The sequence below is a fragment of the Carcharodon carcharias genome, chromosome 6, assembly GCF_017639515.1.
Source record: "Carcharodon carcharias isolate sCarCar2 chromosome 6, sCarCar2.pri, whole genome shotgun sequence".
NCBI classification, from domain to species: Eukaryota; Metazoa; Chordata; class Chondrichthyes; order Lamniformes; family Lamnidae; genus Carcharodon; species Carcharodon carcharias.
In genome coordinates, this window is record NC_054472.1 from 59,377,521 (window position 1) to 59,396,754 (window position 19,234).

Below are 19,234 nucleotides of genomic sequence, written 5' to 3' on the forward strand. Positions count from 1 at the left end.
CGTTGAGGTCGAAAGCATCTGCTCAACTTCTGTACATACAGTTTCTGCTAAGTGTCAAATTCTTTGGTAACTGTTAATTTAGCAATTGAGTTTCCCCAATCACAAAGATTATAAACAGCTCAGGAAGGTGTAAAATCTATTAACACAGAAAGCAAAAACAAAATCACATCACCCCCTGATTAGGGAACTCCTCAGCACCGGCAATGTTGTACTAATCGCCTGTAACTTATTCCTCCTGACTGCAAGAGTCAAGAGGGCCAAAGTGCTGCAACTCTGGCCCTGATCACACTCAACAACAGCCCACAGGAAGTGGTTAGCAAATTCTGCTACTTTGAGTCCACAATGATAGATAATGTCCCTTGATACAAAGCAGCTCAAAACGTGCACAAGAAAAGCACCAACACCTTTGACTGACTGTCAAAACACGCATGGGATGACATCAAGTTGACTCTTAGGATCAAGCTGATGATTTATAAGGCCTTGATGTATGGTTGTGAAACACGGGTGACTTGCAGTCACCAGGAGAGGCTCGATAATTTCCATCCTCACTGTCTGTGGCACAGCATGGATATATCCTGGCAGGACAAAATCATGAATGAGGCATTCCTCTCAAAGGCAGAGTTCCCAAGTGTGTTGGCACTGTCTGAGGCAGTTTTGGTGGTTCAGGCACATCTGCAGGATGGAAGACAACAGCATGCCCAAGGACCTCGGTATGGTGACTTAGCCAGAGCCAGATGACCAGTGGGACGCCCAAGGCTCCACTTCAATGATGCTTGCAAGCGTGACACGTAGACCCTAAAAACACTGAATGCTGCACCTGGGAGTCATTAACTAGCAAAAGAGGAAAGTGGCAACACCTCTAGTGCTGGTATGCACTACCATGACAACCAGTAGCTACAGCAGCTTGGCAACAGGTGCCAACACTGAAAACAACCCATAATTTCAGGTAGCAGTTTCATGTGAGGCACTTGCAGCAGAACCTGCCTGTTCACAGCCATCAGCAAAGGTACACCAAATAATGACCCCCACCTTAAGTGGATTGTTTGCTGCATGTCCATCATCTCTCATAGATGGAAGGATACCAACAAGAGGGATGCAGCAGACAAAGAATAATTACACAATGGCTTTGCTGTCTTCAATAGCAAGGGCATAGAGTTGTGCCAAGGTGCTCACATTATTGGATGCAATACAATAGTACAAAAGTTGAGACATTGGTAAGAGGTGCTGGTTGCTGATGAACTTGAGACAGAGTAGCAACCAAAATTAGATATGCCATTAAACTGATTGATCACATAAGGATTAAATAGGAGACACAGATACAATGAAGCGTACAGGCTCAGAATAAGTTACTATGCTTGTTCAATCATCTCAATTTTAACTTAACCATAGCCAAATGAAAATATATTGAAATGAAAAGCAAGCTGCAGGAAGAAAACCAAGTCTCTGCCAAATATTTCAATATAAAAGTGCAATGTAAAACTGAAAAATCACGATTCAGAGAAACAAGCATCAAGTTCAGAAGGTTCTAAACTCAATTCTCAATCTGTCCCAATTTCTTCAACTATGGCTGTAGTTGGAGCCTCAGCTCCCCAAGGCAAGGAATAGGATAAAATTAGCCAGTGCTTTCACCTGAACAGTATCCAATGGTCTTTGTTGGCAAGAGTCCAAGGACAGATACCAGGTGAGAAAAAGCTTGGTCTTGGCGATGACTTCCTTCATGGACAAATAGCTTAGTTTTTAAAAAAATTGCAATTGTATTTATATCCAAGTGTTCTAAACGTTCAATAGCCTGGTGAAGAATATTATGTCATCAAGCAGCCCCTGGCTATGTGTGCGTGCGTTTGTGGGGCTTAAAAAATCTGTGACCCACATCTTCTAACTGGCCGCAGCAAAAGGTTAACAAAGGCATCAACAGTTATTTGCTGCACATCTAAAGCAACTGAGTTCTATCCAGAGAGTGGGGTACAAACCAGGGGTGTGGATTGTTGGATCTCTCACTAAATAGGAATTGGCTGCATTTGAAAGTCATTCTTTCCACTTAGTACATCATTTGAAAGTGACATTTAGGTTCCTTAAAAGAACTTTCCAAATGGAGTTCTGTTACAAATATCTCATTTTATGATTCATATGTTTTAAGAGTCTAACTTTTAGTTTGGGAATTGAAATTTTTAAAATGTAAGCTAAATGAAAACACCTGGTTTGAGAAGATTTGAGCTAGTAAACAGACCTAGAGTAGTTGCAAATCAAAGGGAGGCCTATGCTTATTTTATAAAGATCATAGTGGGAATTATTGGAAACAAAACAATGGATTACCTCTCTGAGCTTCTTGATGGAGATGGGATGTTTACAGCTGCCTCAATAAGGAGTTTAAGTTCTTCAAATAGCTTCCCAGAACAAAGGGAAGGTTTGGGAATCTGCCAGGAGCTATAAAGCGTGGTGCCAGGAACAGAGGGCTATCAGAAACCAGGGGTATTTGATTTGAAGTCACTAGGCAGGAATGCAGTGAGGTCCATGCCTGAGCTGGAGAGTCCATAATTGTGAGGTTTTGAAGGACAGTTGGACAGTTCGCCTAGCCAGATGCTAGTGGAAGGACCCGAAGAAATCTCATACCTCAGAGAATGGCAGGGACACTGAGGAGAATCAAAGTGATTCCTTGAGAGTTGCGGCACACCTTGGTTTGATCCCAGGAGAAGAGAAGGAACCCTCAAGGTCGATCCTGTAAGTATAGGGAAACTCTTGGGTAGAAATAAAAGTAGAATGAGGAGTGGTCAGTTGAGGTTTTCAGGTGTGAAGTATAAGTATTCATGAAATATAGTGTTAGGTTAGTAGTACTTTAACTCTTGGAGAGTAAAATATTTTGTTTAAAATGTGAAATCTTGTGGCATAATTATTTCAGTCAATAATTGGGAGTTCAAAATTTTTTTTAAAGTTACTGGACTCTACCAAGATCATAACAGTGCTTTGAGCCAACAGTGGGTCACTGGGTGAAACATTTTTAAACAGGGGTAATAAAAACAGAAAATGCCATAAATACTCAGCAGGTCAGGCAGCATTTGTGGAGAGAGAAAGTGTTAACCTTTCAGGTTAATGGCCTCTCATCTGAACTGGAAAATGTTAAGAGTTGTAACAGGTTTTAAGCAAGTGGAGAAGCAGGTAATGGGAGGAGGAGAGGAAAAAACAAAAGGGAAGGTCTGTGATTGAGTGGAAGGCAGGAGAGGTTAAATGACAAAGGGATGATGGTGCAAGACAACAGGAGATAACAATGGGACATATAAAGGAACAAAAGGTGTGTCAAGAGGAGGTCGAAATGGACAGGCGGTATCATTATCAATAGCTGCTCTCTGAAAAATAGGGCAGTGTTTATGGTGTAAAATTGTTGAACTCAATGTCCAGTCCGGAAGGTTTAAGTGTCTATTCAAAAGATGAGGTGCTGTTCCTCGAGCTTACATTAAGCTTCATTAGAACAGTTTAGGAGGCCATGAATAGAGAGGGCAGGGTTGGAGTGGCACAAGGAATCAAAATAACAGGCAACCGGAAACTCCAGGCTACCTTGCAGACTGAACAGATGTGTTTGGCAAAGTGGTCACCCAATTTGTGCTTGGTTTCCCAGGTGTGGAGGAGACCACATTGTGAGCAGTAAATACAGGGTACTAAATTGAAAGGAGTACAAGTAAATTGCTGATTCATCTGAAAAGATGTTTGAGGCTCTGGACAGTGAGAAAGGAAGAGGTGAAAGGGCAGTGTTGTTCTCCCATGCTTGCACAGGAAGGTGCCATGGGAAAGGAGGGGGTGTTGGGGGTGATTCAGAAGTGGAGCAAAGTATCATGGAGGAAATGCTGAAAAGGGGAAGGAACATTTGCCGGTGGTAACATGCTGGTGGTGGTGGTAACCTGTTGCTCCTAATGGAGAACAATCTGTTGAATCTGGAAGCTGGTGGGGTAGAAGTTGAGGACAAGGGGAATCCTAATGTGGTCCTGGGTGGGAGAGGAAGGGGCGAGAGAAAAAGTTAAGGAAATAGAATGGACACAGTCGAGGGCCCTGTCAACCATGTAAAAGGAAATCCTCAGTTAAGTCAAAAGGAAAACATATCAGAAGCAGTGGCATGAAAAGTAGCATTATCAGAACAGATGCAATGGAGACAGAGGAACTAGGGGAATAGAATAAAATCTTTACCGAAGGCAACAGTGGGGTGGGGGGCAGTATAGGAAAGGTATGAGGGTCAGTGTAATTATAGTGGATGAGCTATCCCCAAAAATGGAGACTGAAAAGTAAGGGAAGGAGAGAGTCAGAGATGGTTCATGTGAAGACAAGGGAAAAGTAGAAATTGAAAGCAAAGTTGATTAAACTTTCCAGTTTGGGGTGGGAGCAGGAAACGCAGAATAGCAGCAACATGGAGGAGAATCAGGAGATAATCAGGCATTAATGTACTGAAAAAAAGAAGAGAGGGGACCCAAGTAGGATTGGAACAAACAACGTTCCACATATTTCATGAAAAGGCAAACATAGCTGAGACCCATATGATTCTCCATAGCAACACTCTTTACTTGGAGGAAGTGAGTGCAGTCAAAGAATAAGCTTTCAATACGAGGACAAGTTCAGCAAGGCGGGAAGGGCGGTGAATGGGGATTGGTTGGACCTCCGATCGTGGAAGAAGCACAAGGCCTTCAGGCCATTCTGGTGGGAAAGGAAGTGTTGAAAGGGTTAGTGAAAAGAGGATAGTTAGATCCAGGAAACTTTTAAATTGGCGGAAGGAACACAAGAGGTACAGATATCAGTGGGAAAGACGTCTAGACAAGGGGAGATGGGAGGAAGTCCGTTCTGTATGGCAAGGACAGGCTGAAATGATAGGCCTCCCAGGGTGGTCCTGTTTGTGACTCTTGTGAATAAAAGCAGGCTACATGGGGTTGGGGACCTATCAGATTAGAAGCTGTGAGAAAGAACCCCAGAGATTAAGTCAGTTAGATTCTTGGAAACGAAGACATGTTCAGTGGAGGGTCACATTCTAGGAGGCTGTAGGAGGAGGTGTAATAGAGTTGTCGTCGTTCAGTCTCTGGAAGGTAGAGGTCAGCTGGGCAAACAACACCAGCGCCACCCTTGTCTGTAGGTTTAAAGAGAATATTAGGATTAGTTCTGAGAATGAAGTGTTGCAGACTTAGTGGCAGTGGCTTTGCAGTACAACTATATGCAGCCTGCAAGTATAACCCGTAGCTTCCAGTCACCTGTCATTTTAATTCCCTGCCTCATTCCCAGTCTGACCCAAGTCTCTTCAAGGTTCCAATGAAGTTCAACATAAGCTTGAAGAACAGCACCTCCTCTTTGAATTAGGCACTTTACAGCCTTCTGGACTCCAGTAAGTTCGATAATTTCAGATCATAACTGTCCATTTTCTCAGACAGCTGCTGTTGATAATGGTTCTACTATTTCTGTTTACACCTGCTCTAGACTTGTCCTATCCACTGCCTCCTTTTGTCTTGCACCACAATTCCTTTTGCCATTTAATCTCTCCTGCTTTTTTAACCACCTTATCACCTTCCTTTTGCCATTTAATCTCTCCTGTTTTTAACCACCTTATCACAAGCCTTCCCTTTTGCACTTTCCTACCCGCCCTGCTTCTCGCCTTTGTGCTTGCTTAAAATCTGCTGCATCTTTAAATTCTTTCAGTTCTGATGAAAGCTCATCGACCTGAAACATTAAACATTGAAATAGAGAAAAATTAGAAAATTTATGACACGGGAGGCCATCTGGCCCATTGTATATACGCTTGCCATAAAAGAGCAATCCAGCCTAATCTCATTTTTCGGTTCTTGGCCATAGCCATGTAGGTTCAAGCACTTAAAATGCACATCTAAGTATTCTTCCTAAGTGTGATGAGGGTTTCTGCCTCTACTCCAGTTACAGGCAGTGAGTTCCAGGCCCCCACTACCCTCTGGCTAAAAAAAAAATTCTCCTCAGCTCTCCTCTAATTCTTCTGTCAATTACTTTAAAACCTGATTATTGACCTCCATATTAAGGGAAATAGTTTTTTCTTATCCACTCAATCTAAATGCCTCATGCTTTTATACATTCCAATTAGATTTCCCCTCAGTTCCAAAGAAAACAATCCCAGTCTAGCCAATCTTACCACATAGCAAAAATTTGCCATTCTTACTTACATTCTTACATCCTCAGAAATTTCCTCTCTACCTTTCAAGTGTGATCACATCCTTCCAGTAATGTAGAACTGTACGCAGTACTCTAGCTGTGGCATCACTAGTATTTTATCGAGTTCTCACATAAGCTCCTTGGTCATATATTCTAGGTCTCAGTTACTAAAAGAAAGCATCCCATATGCCTTCTCAACAACCTTATCTATCTGTCCTGCAAACTTCAGGGAACTGTGGTGATACAATCCGAGGTCACTCTGCTCCTTTACCTTCTCAGTATCCTACAATTTGTCTATTGCCTTTCCTTGTTTGCCCTCCCCAATTATATATTTCATACTTTGCTTAATGAAATTCCATTTGCCACTTTTCTGCCAAGCTGATCAGCCCATTGACACCTTCCTACAGTCTGCAATTTCTTCCTCACTCTCAACCACACAGCCATTTTTTTGTATATTCTGCAAACTGCAGGAGGAAAGCAGAAACCTTCACATCGTCTTCACGTTAAAGTAAGTTTTCCAAATGGAAAACCTGCAAAAATAATGCTGTCTAGGTGGCAACCCTGTCACCAGGCTCCCAGTCCAAGCAGTAAAAACCCACTGGAAAATGGATTCTCTCAAGGACAGCAAAGCCAAGAAACATGACCAGCAACGAGAATATACTAGCTCAATGTTAAAGGCCTATCCTAGACAAAACGTGAGCTACCCACAAAAGAACACTAACAAGAATGTGGCCAAAGTCACCCCACAAGAAACACACCTCATGGGCCAGTACAGCTGTCAGGGCCAACTTTCCAAGGTACCAACTCATTGCAAGCAGGGATAACAAGATATGCAGCCTAGCCAGATAGATAAAGGAAATATTCACCAAAGACACTAAAGACCTAAAAATCAGATGATCCCTACTCCCTCCCCATCAATTTAGCTAAGCTGACCATTACAAATGCCCAACATCATAACACAGCCAACAGCACACCCAACCATCCACATTGGCTTCTTCAACAGCTAACATCACAAGTTGGGGGATCTGAACAACAACACTGGGGGGCAAGAATTGTCAGACTGGGCTTCCATGCATGAGCTAAAACTTGTGTACAATGCAAAGCAGCCTGGCACATTCCATTTCTCCAGGTGGGAGGGCTACTCACCTGATTTTTGCTTCACGACCACAACAGCAGCAACCGGCTGCTGACATGCTCAAGTGCTGCCCATCTTACCCCGTTCCCAACATCCCGCAAACCTCACTTATATCAACCTCGAACTACCATCCATAAACTCAAAGCCAAAACAAGGCTGGAATCTGCAGAAGGGCAACTGGGATGTTTCCAGCAGATACTTAAAAACCACCATTCACCAAATTCGGCACCCCACCCACACACCCACACACACCCACACACCCACACACCCACACACCCACACACCCACACACCCACACACCCACACACCCACACACACAACTACAACTACTTTACTCGACTTCTCAAACTGGCAGCCACCAAATTTGTTTCCTGGGCTTCAGAAAAACTTTCATCCACTGCTGGACCCTGGAAAGTGGACGGCTCCTGGAAGACCACAGGAAAATGAAGATCCCCACGTGGCAATAACACTGAGTCCCTTGACGAAGTGACTCATAAGATGGCAGGAAACAGCAGAGTAGATTGACTTCATGCACTCAAGCCAGGAGGATAAGTGGACAGTAAAAACAGCCCTGAGGCTCTCAAGGATGCCCCAGAGCAGACAGATTTCTCAAGCACTTACACCTACGAGGAAGCGGACACTGCCCTGACAACCAAGTCAGGCAAAGCAACAGGGGTCAAAGGGATTTACTTAGAATTCCTGAGGAACATAGAAGCACAGGGAAAGAAGTGGCTTGCAAAGCCATTTTACCAAAATCCACAGCACAGGCATCTTGCCAAACATCTAGCACTGTGAGAAATGGGTGTTTTTTAAAAAATATTTTTGGAGAAAATTGTGTTATTCTGTGAAGACAACTGTGTGTGTGTGTGTGCGTGTATGATTTAATTAAGCTGGACAGAGATCAATAGGAGACAGGTTGTCTGGAGGGCTTAAAGCATAGAAAGGACAGGGGTGTTAGGTTTGAGGTACAATAGGTTGGATCTAACCTTTGCATTTTTAGATAATTGGACAGTTTGTTTGAATAGCAAAGGGAAACCAGAAGTGCCGAGAGACATGTTTGCATTTTGCAGGAGTTCCATAGGTAAACAGAAGTGGGGATATTATATTTTATTGACCTGAAAGCAAAGACAAAATAGAGACATGAAAGATTTTGCATTTGGAAGGATTTGAGTTTCAAAGAGGTGTGAGAACGATAAAACCTGAGATGAAAAGGGAAAAAGATATTTTAGAGTTACTTTGGAAAGGCTTAGGGTAGCTGTTGAACTGGGGCTAGAGCTGTGAGATATAACAGCTGGAGCTATAGCTGGAGGTCTGGGCTGGAAGAGGGTGCAGGTTTGAATCAGCCACCCAGTCAAGCCAGAAAAGACTTGGGCTGCAAAAAGCAGTTTTATTCTGAAGTTTGGATTTTCACAGCAGTGTGGAAGAGAGTTTAAGATGTCGTGTAGTGTGCTTTTATTAAAGCTACAGCAGCTGGCCTCTTGGGTAACACTACAGGATTTTTATAGTTAAACATCCATAAGGGAGTGTTGCCTGGAAGGTGTTTACTTGTGGGTCTGACCAAGTGGTGTGTCTTTTTGGGGAAATGTTTTGTTCTCTGTAGCAAAGAGCAAGAGTCCAAATGGCTTTGTTGCCTGCCCAGTGCCTGCCAGGGTTCAGGACATCTGCTCAGGGCTGGAGAGGAACTTGCCATTGGAGGGTGAGGATCCAGTGGTCATGGTCCATGTAGGTACCAAAGACATAGGCAGGGTGAGCAAGGAGGCTTTGCATAGTCAGTATGACGAGCTAGGTACCAAGTTAGGAAGCAGAAGCTCAAATGTAATAATCTCAGGATTATTACCCTGAGCCATGTGCAAATTGGCATAGGACAAATTAGATTAGAGAAATGAATGTATGGCTCAAAGACTGGTGTGGGAAAAGTGCATTCCAGTTTGTGAGGCAATGGCACCAGTATTGGGGAAAGTGGGATCTGTACCACTGGGACAGTCTACACCTGAACCGTGCTGGGGCTGGTATCCTTGCGAGCCACATAACTAGGGAAGTAGAGAGGATTTTAAACTGAATAGTGGGGGCAAGGGATCAAATTTGGGAAGATGTGGTAAATTGAAGAGTAGAGACAAGGCAAGAAAGGCGTTAATATGGGAAATGATAAGCAAACTGTAACAGGAAGGGGCAGAGAGTACAACTCTAAGAGTAAATCAGCAGATAAGGCTCGACGCTACAAAAATAACAAAAGACCAAACTAAAGGCTCTGTATCTAAAAGCAAAAGAGATGAGCTGAAAGCGCAAATAGAAATAAATAAGTATGATCTGATAGCTATTACAGAGATACGGCTACAGGATGACATAGATTGGGACCTGAATATTGAAGGATACTTGACGTTTAGGAAGGACAAGAAGTTAGGAAAAGATGGAGGGGTGGTTCTGTTAATTAATGATGGTGTTAACACATTAGAGGGGTATAACCTAAGTTCAGGAAACCAGCATGTAGAAGCGGTTTGGATTGAGATGAGGAATGGTAACGGCAAGAAGTCACTTGTGGGAGAGGTGTACAGGCTCCCTAATTGTAACTACATGAAGGACAGGGTATAAAAGAGATAATGGGAGCTTGCCATAAAGGTACAGCAATAATCATGGTGGATTTTAATCTACATATAGACTGGAAAAATCAGATGGGTAGAGATAGCATAGATGAGGAGCTCATAGAATGTTTTTGGGATAGTTTCTTAGAACAACACGTTTTGGAGCCAACCAGAGAGCAGGCTTTACTAGACTTGGTATTGAGCAACGAGGTAGGGTTAATTAATAATCTCATACCAAAGGCATCCCAAGGTAGCAGCAATCATAATCTTACATTCACTTTGAGGGAGAAACAAGTGCATTCAAAACTAGTATTTTAAACTTAAATAACAGCAATTATGAGGGCATGAAAGCAGAGCTAGCTGAAGTAAAGAGGATATAGGATAGGTCAATAGAGCTTCAGTGGCAGACACGTAAGGGATATTTCAGAATACACAGAATATATACATTCCAATGTGGAAGAGAAATTCCAAGGGGAGGGACCACCATTTGTGGTTAACTAAAGAAGTTAAAGACAGTATCAAGCTTAAAGAAAAAGCATATAATTACACAAAGACGGGTGGCAGGGCAGAAGATTGAAAAGAATGTAAGGAACAGCAAAGGATAACAAAAAGATTGAGGGAAAAATTAGAGTATGAGAGAAATCTAGCTAGTAACATAAAGATGGATAGTAAGAGTTTTATATAGATATTTAAATAAGAAAATTTAAAAAGTGAGCATTGGTCCGATAGAAAGTGCGCCTGGGGAATTGATAATGGAAAGTAGGAAGATGATAGATGAGTTAAACAGATACTTTGTTTTAGTCTTCACTACAGAGGACACAAGTAATATCCCGGAAATAGCTGTAAAATGGGAAGGAGGGAGGATCTTGGGGAAAATTACAATAATCAGGGAAGTGGTATTAAGCAAATTGTTGGGCCTGCGGGCTGACAAATCCCCAGGTCTGGATGGACTTCACCCTAAGGTCTTGAAAGAAGTGGCTAGTGAGATAGTTGATGCATTGGTTTTGATTTTTCAAAATTCCCTAGATTTAGGGAAGATTCCATTGGAATGGAAAATAGCAAATGTAACTCCTTTATCCAAAAAGGGAGACACACAGAAAGCAGGAATCTACAGACCAGTCAGCCAAACATCCGTCATAGGAAAAATATTAGAAGCTATTATAAAATAAGTTATAACAGGGCACTTAGAAAATGTCACAGCAATCAGGCAGAGTCAACATGGTTTTCTAAAAGGGAAATCATGCTTAACCAATTTATTGGAGTTCTTTGAAGGAGTCACATGTGCTGTGGATAAATGAACCAGTGGATGTACTGTACTTGGATTTCCAGAAGGCATCTGGTAATGTGCTACATCAAAGGTTATTACGAAAAATAAAAACGCATGGTGTAGGGGGTAACATATTGGCATGGATAGAAGATTGGCTAGCTAACAGGATACAGCGAGATTGCATAAATGGGTCTTTTTCTGGTTGGCAGGTGACGAGTGGCGTGCCACAGGGATCAGTGCTGGGGCCTCAGCTTTTTACAATTTCCATAAATGACTTGGATGAAGGAACCAAAGGAATGGTTGCCAAATTTGCTGACGACATAAAGATAGGTAGCAAAGTAAATTGTAAAGAGGATGTAAGGAAGCTACAAAGTGACATGGATAGGTTAAGTGAGTGGGCAAAGACCTGGCAAATGGAGTATAATGTGGGAAAATGTGAAATTATTCATTTTGGCAGGAAGAATAAAAAAGCTTATTATCCAAATGGTGAGATTGCAGAGCTGAGATTCAGAGGGATCTGGGTGTCCTCGTGCATGAATCACAAAATGTTAGTATGCGGGTACAGCAGGGAATTAGGAAAGCTAATAGAATGTTATCATTTATCGTGAGGGGAATTGAGTACAAAAGTAGGGGGGTTATGCTTCAATTGTATTTGGACATTAGTAAGAACACACCTGGAGTATCGTGTACAGTACTGGTCTCCTTATTTAAGGACCAAAAAGTAGAGACAAAACAGAAAGGTGTTAATATGGGAAATGATAAACAGACTATAACAGGAAGGGGCAGAGAGTACAATTCTAAGAGTAAATCAGCACATAAGGCTCGATGCTACAAAAATAATAAAAGACCAAATTAAAGGCTCTGTATCTAAACACACGTCATCCCTCTCTAGTGTGCTAATATCTCCATATTTAAATGCTTTAGCAGTTCAGAGAAGGTTTACTAGGCTAATACCAGGAATGGGCAGGTTATCTTATGAGGAAAGGCTGGACAGGTTAGGCTTGCATCCACTGCAATTTAGAAGAGTAAGAGGTAACTTAATGGAAATCTTAAGATCCCGAGTGGTCTGACAGGGTGGATATGGAGAGGAGTTTCCTCTTGTAGGCGAATCTAGAACTAGAGGTCATTGTTTAAAAATAAGGGGTCGCTCATTCAAGACATAGGTGAGGAGAATTTTTTTCTCTCAGAGGGTTGAGAGTCTTTGGAACTCTCTTGCAAAGGCAATGGAAGCAGAATCTTTGAATGTTTTTAAAGCAGAGCTGGATAGATTCTTGATTAACAAGGAGGTGGAAGGTTATCTGGGGTAGGCAGGAATGTGGGGTTAAGGTTACATTCAGATTAGCCATGATCTTATTAAAAGGCAGAGCCGGCTCAAGGGGCCGAGTGCCCTCCTCCTGCTCCTAATTTGTACGTTTGTATTTCAGCCTTCAACCTGAAGGAATTGAAGGCCAGGGAAGAACTTAATGTCCAGTTCTACAGCCAATCACTCACACACAATCCAACAGCAAAATACCTCGGCATCACTGAACCATTGACCGACCAGCAATACCTCCAGAACGCTGGAGCCAAGGTCAAGACAAGAGTGAACCTAATATGGAAACTGGCAGATACCACCATTGGCAACGGAGCCAAAACACTATGCACTGCTTCACTCGCTTTGATCTCCTTAACAGCAGAATACTGCTGCTCAACCTGGCTCAGAGGCTGCCACACAAACGTGGTAGATATCCGCCTGTGAGGAGCCATGAGGATTATTTCTGGTACGTTGAGACCAACACAGTTTGAGTGGCTTCCTGTATTAGATCACATTGAACCACCTGAAGCCTGATACTAACAAAGTACTCCCATCGACACAGGACCTTAAAAAACCTCACACACACACCTGAAATCCCATAGCCCCTACTAGAACACACATCACACCCTACAAGCTGACAACAGCCCCATATCTTGATGATACATTTCCTGGTTGATTGCAAACGTCGCCAAATGCAACCTGGTTACTGACTCGAGTGGTAAAGTCCCAAGGTTCAACCTTCCATGGGAAATCTAGACAACCCTCAACCAGTTAAGAATGGGCCAGGGAAGATGTGACCACGTGGAACAACTCAAATTGTGACTATGATCATTCAAGTCAAGCCCATATCCTGAACTTCTGCTAAGATCTCCATCACAACCATTCACACTGCATCAGCTGAAGCTGTTGAATGGATTGTTAACCTCAACAAACTACAACTATAAAAAGATGCCCCTACATTTAAGACTAAACCATTGATTTGTACCATGAAAAACAAGGAAACCAGTTCTGAGCCTTATGGAACCCCCACAGGAAACAGCCTGGCAGTCACAAAAATACCCGGCATCTATTATCTTTTGCTTCCTGCCACCGAGCCAATTTTGGCTCCAACTTTCCTTTTCGTCTTGGATCCCACAAGTTCTTACTTTACTGATCAGGACCTTGTCAAAAGCCTTGCTAAAATCTATTAAAGACAGCATTCTTATTGACTCTCCTTGTTACCTCATCAAAAAAATTAAATCAAGTTAGTCAGACAAGAATAATACTGAAGAAGTTATACGGACTAGAAGCCTTAGCTGCTTCTCTCTCCACAGATCCTGCCAGACTTGAGTTTTTCCAGCATTTCCGCTTATTTTAGTCAGACAAGACCTCCACTTAACAAATCCATGCTGACTGTCCTTGATTAATCCACGAGTTTCTAAATGGTGATTTATACTGTCCTTCAGAACCTTTTGCAATAATTTATCCACCACTGAGGTTAGGCTGGCTGGCTGGTCTGCAATTACTCAGTCTATCCCTTCCTTTTTAGACAACAGTACAACATTAACCATCTTCTAGCACCAAACCTGTAGTCAGAGAATTGGAAAACAATGGTCAGAACCTCTATTTCTCCCCTTGCTTCCCTCATGGCCTGGAATACATTGCATCGGGCCTAATGGTTTATTCATTTTCAAAGCTGCTAAACTCCCTCATACTTAGTTCCTGACTCTGTTTATACCATCCAATATTTCACACTCCTCTAATGTTCGCACTGTCCCCCTCTTTTGTGAAAATAGACATGAAGTATTAAGAACAATGCTCAATTCTTCTCCCTCAATACATTAAATGCAATTCACTTACCACAGATGCTACCTCACCTGTTGAATAATTATAACTTCTATTTTTCTTATAGATTTCTAGCACCTACAGTATTTTGTTTCCTTTTAAAGCAAGGATACATGTGTGCGCCTTGCCCATAATCAGAATGAGTGGTGTTGGACAAGAGAATAAACCTTACTGTTTTGAATCGCATGTAGATTTGTCAGTGTTCAAGTTACTGGAAGGTTGCAAAGAAGTAACCTCGCACTTCAGAAATTGAGAAATTTGGAAAGAAAATGTTTTTCCACATCAGTTCCTTAGCCAGCCTTATTAAGCCACAATATTTTAAGGCATTTCTCTTACTATATAACATTAACTTAAAAAGTGGCAAGGTCTGTTCACGTTGTTAACTGCAGTACCATCTTCAAAATGCAACATCTATCGTTAAATGATATTTAAACATGTAATAGCGGCCCCCGCTGTCAGAAACCAGGAATTCCGTGTTAAAAAGGGAAAATAATAGAAGCTCAAATTTAGCTTTTTCTCTGCACTGAGATGAAAAAATAAAGGGGCGGGAGATAAGAGTTCGAAGACACCAAAGGAAGTGGTGGCCGGAACAAAAACAATGAATAGCTCCTACCCACCACGGGTTGGTGGGAGAAAGAGATCAACACCCCCCGCACCCCAACAGCAGCATGGGGCGGGGGTGAAGGAGGGGGGAGAATAGTGCCACGTGTTTTAACCAATTGTGCCGATTTCGGGGAGAAACTGTCCAAATAACTATCGGCCTTTGCTACAGCAGTGAGGACAGTCGGAGTCCAGCGGTGGGCTAACACGAAACATTCCCTCCCCTTCTTGTTTCCGGCCTGGGTTAGTACCTACCTCCCAGAGCAAGAATCTGGGCCTTCCGGCAGTGGCCCCCCCTGGTAACGGCGCCTATTTCCGGCTCTCCCGCCCCGGGCCCTGATCCCGGAGCCGGTCCCAGTCCCAGTCCCAGTGCCGGCAGCATCAATCGATAAACTTGTTTCTTGTTGAAGTCGCACTTGGAGGTGGGGTGGAAATTTTTAATGTGGGACACCGGCACGATATGATGCACTTGGTCCTGCAGAAAGCGCACGCAGGCGAACATTTCTGTTGGTGAAGGTTGCCAGCAGCTTCCCAGTCCGGCTCCGAGCAGAGAGAGAGGGAGGCCGGGGTGCAAACAGGAGCCGGATCTCAGGCTCCACCGTGAGCCCCCAACCAGCAGCTGGCTGCGCCTGACGTCACCAGCAGAGGCGCACTGGCGCCGGCAAGAGGCAGAGTCAGACTGTACCCCAGGGCAAAAGGGCAGCAGAATCAGAAAGCTGGAATTATGTGTCGTCGGACTTGTCCAAAATCGATATGGTTGGGCAGCGAATCATGCTCCACGAAAAAGCGTAGAAATGCATGCAATTTGTTGCAGGGAATCCAATCAATTCCCTTAATTATTAGGGAATGGGATAATTCCGCATATTGTGCAAGGCTCACGAATCAGGATGAGGAAAATAGAACATGCAGTAGATCTCAGGGTGAAAAAAACAGTTCAGCACAATGAACACGATTCACTAACGCATGCAAACTTTACCTGACACAAGGCTCATGATGGAGTGAATAACCAAGATGATAAGCAGCCTATAAAGAAAACTTTAATGTACAAGGCAGACCTCACACACACACACAATTGTTACAGTGCAGAAAGCGGCCATTTGGCCCATCGTGTCTGCACCAGCTTTCCGAATGAACATTATGACTCAGTGCCATTCTCCTACCTTTTCCCCATAACCCTGAACGTTGTTTCTATTTAAATAATCATCTAATGCCCTCTTGAATGCCTCAATTGCATCTGCCTCCACCACACTTTCAGGCAGTGCATTTGAGACCTGAACCACTCGCTGTGTGCAAGTTTTTCTCACGTCGCATTTCCTTCTTTTGCAAATCACTTTAAATTTGTGCCCTCTCATTCCTTTTACTAGCACGAACAATTTTTCCCTATCTACTCCATCCACCCCCATTGTGATCTTGAACACCTCTATCAAATCTCCTCTAAGCCTTCTCCTCTGCAAGGAGAACTGTTCCAACTTCTCCAATCTATCTTCATAATTGAAGTTTCTCATCTCTCAAACTATTTTTGTAAACCTCTTCTGCACTCTCTCCAATGCGTTCACAGCCTTCCTAAAGTGTGGCACCCAGAACTGTACATAATACTTCAGCTGAGGCGCATTCATGTCCTAGACAAGTTTAGCTTAACTGTCTTGCTCTTGTACTCTATGCCCCTATTAATAAAGACTAGGTCTGTATGCTTTATTAACTGCTCTCTCCACTTGTCCTGCCACGGTTAATGATGTGAGGAAACAAGCGAATACGCCAGAGTGAAATGGAGACAGAGTGAGTAGTGAATTAAGTTCTGGTAAGTACTTTTCAGATTTTAACTATGGATTAAGAATCAAGACATGACATAGTACGAACATTCAAGGAAGTTAGGTTAGCTTGTTAAACAGAGAGCTGCCTGGAGTGGCAGTTATCTGTCAATCACCTGAAAGCAGTTGGTTGAAGTGGCGTTAGTTATCATAACAGGAAGCTAAACTAGCTAGTGACTCATCAGAGGGTCTATAAAAGAGACAGACTTTTCAAAAAGTACAATCAGTAAGGGGGCACAAGGAGACAGGAGAGTAGACCTGATTGAGACGGAGATTGCATGGGTAGTGAATTAGGTTCACGGGGGAATTTGGTGCACAGGCAAAGAGGTATAGTAAATATAGGAATCATTCTAAGTTAATCAAGTGAGTAATGAAATTAAGTTAACTCAATAACATACGTAACAATGGCAGAACAGGTGTTATGTTGCAGCTGTGGAATGCAAGAGCATTTTGGATGCCAAGGCGATCCATGACAAACACATCTGCAGAAAGTATATGCAGTTAGAGGAATTCCAGATCAGAATTATTGATCTGGAAGCCGAACTGCAGATACAGTGCAACATAACAGAGGGGGAGAAATACCTGGACACTTTGTTCCAGAAGATGATCAAGCTTCCTAGAAGAGGGTTGCCTGTTTTGGTCAGCAGTGAGGGACAGGAGGATGTGACTGTGAGTGAGGCAGGTAATGGGACTGAGTAGACAGTAGTGGAGAAGCCTCAGACTTTGCAATTGTTGAACAAGTTTGAGATGCTCACAGCCTGTGTGGATGAAAGTGAGGTCTGCAAGGTGGATGAGCAGGCTAGCCATGGCACCATGGTACAGGAAGCCGTTCAAGTGGGGGGAGCAAACAGGAATGTAGTGGTTGTAAGGGATAGTATAGAAAGGGGGATTGACACTCTTCGCTGCAGCAAAGAGCAAGAGTCCAAAAGGCTGTGTTGTCTGCCTGCTGTCAAGCTTCGGGACATCTGCTCAGGGCTGGAGAGGAACTTGCAGTGGGAGGGGGAGGATCTAGCTGTCATGGTCCACATAGGTACCAATGATATAGGCAGGACAAGAGGCTCTGCATAGTCAGTATGAGAAGCTAGGTACCAAATAAAGAAGCAGAACCTCAAAGATAATAACCTCAGGATTATCACCTGAGCCATGCGCAAATTGGCACAGGGCAATAAAGATTAGAGAGATGAATGTATGGATCAAGGACTTTTATGGGAGAAGTGGGTTCCAGTTCATGAGGCACTGTTATAACGCAGCAGATGATGTGTGCCAGGGGTCTCAAATCCACGAGGGAAACTTGATCATGCGGTCAAAACAGTTTTGCAATTTGTATTTCATTTCAAGAGGCATGCCCTAAATTCAGTAGTAATAACTCCACCAAGATTCCAGAGATTTTTTTTAGAAAATTAAATTAAATATTTATTAACAAACAAAAAGACTTTAAGCACACACATAGGTCTTCAAATTATTATAATAACTCCTAAAACCCCTAATTAATCTGGCTTCCAGTTAAGGCAACAATAAAAAAACAAATAGATTTTAAACAGATTCAGGCAAGTCACCACAATACCCTGGACAGTAGCATTCAAAGTGGCTTTTCCCAGCTTCGGTTTCTGTAGACAGCAGTTTATTGCACAAATACTGGAAACTTTTCACACTTTTGATAGATCTTATAGTGCCTTCTCTAACATATAACCTCAATCTCCTTTATATATGTTTCTCCCTTTTAGTGCAAATTTCATTGTTCCCATATGTCTTTGGAATTTCACTTTTATTATAATGAAAAGCATTGCATGGTGATAATGTTATCAGTAACATTTGGGAAAAATAAACACACTTAGCTTCTCTGGCTAAGTGTAACATCCTACCATCTCTTTGAAATTCCAACTACCCTGATTTATCTAAAAATGTAAATTCTCCTCACCTCACATTCTAAAACTTCCAACCAAGTTTATGTATTTAGCATTTCAAACCTAGCTTCTTTTGATGAGTCAAAGCCTGCAGACCAGCTGTCTCCAATTCAATTAAATCCCATACACACACAGAGAAATGATCCAAACCCAACTATTAACCTACTTTTACAATAAATCACGTTATAGTATGAGAATTATTATACTTTCGTGACAGGCATTAACACCAGTGCTGGGGAAAGTGGGGGCTGTGCAATTGGGGTAGTCTATACCTGAACTGTGCTGGGATGTGTGTTCTTATGAATCACACAACTAGGGAAGTAGAGAGGGCTTTAAACTAACTGGGTGGATTGGGGGGGATGGGTGCAGTGAGGGATCAAGCTTGGGTAAATGTGGCAAATCAAGGGGTAGACTATCACAATGGTAATATGGGAAATGAGGGTCACAGAATAGCATGAAGGGACAGATACACCAATAGTCAAGACAAGATGTTACAAAGATAACAAAAACCAAAATTAAAGGCTCTGTATCTGAATGCGTGTAGTAAATGAGCTGATTGTGCAGATTGAAGTGAATAAACATGATCTGATAGTAATTATGAAGAAATGCCTGCAGGATGACAAGGATTGAGTCCTGAATATTGAGGGGTATATGACATTCAAGAAGAATAGGAAGCTAGGTA

The 19,234-nt window shown here is 42.6% G+C and overlaps 1 protein-coding gene across 2 annotated transcripts in view; it reads right to left on the reverse strand.

Annotated features, from left to right (window-relative positions):
- The window catches only part of LOC121278653 (BEN domain-containing protein 5-like), a 57,671-nt gene extending 42,067 nt beyond the window's left edge, over nt 1-15,604 (reverse strand). For both annotated transcript variants that reach the window (XR_005943250.1, XM_041188965.1), the window contains exon 1: nt 15,096-15,604. Coding sequence is in view for 1 of the 2 variants with exons in the window: in XM_041188965.1 (XP_041044899.1) it covers nt 15,096-15,342 (247 nt within the window). In the remaining variant the exon portion in view is untranslated. The remainder of the gene's footprint in view (nt 1-15,095) is intronic.
- Between the last annotated feature and the right edge of the window lie 3,630 nt (nt 15,605-19,234).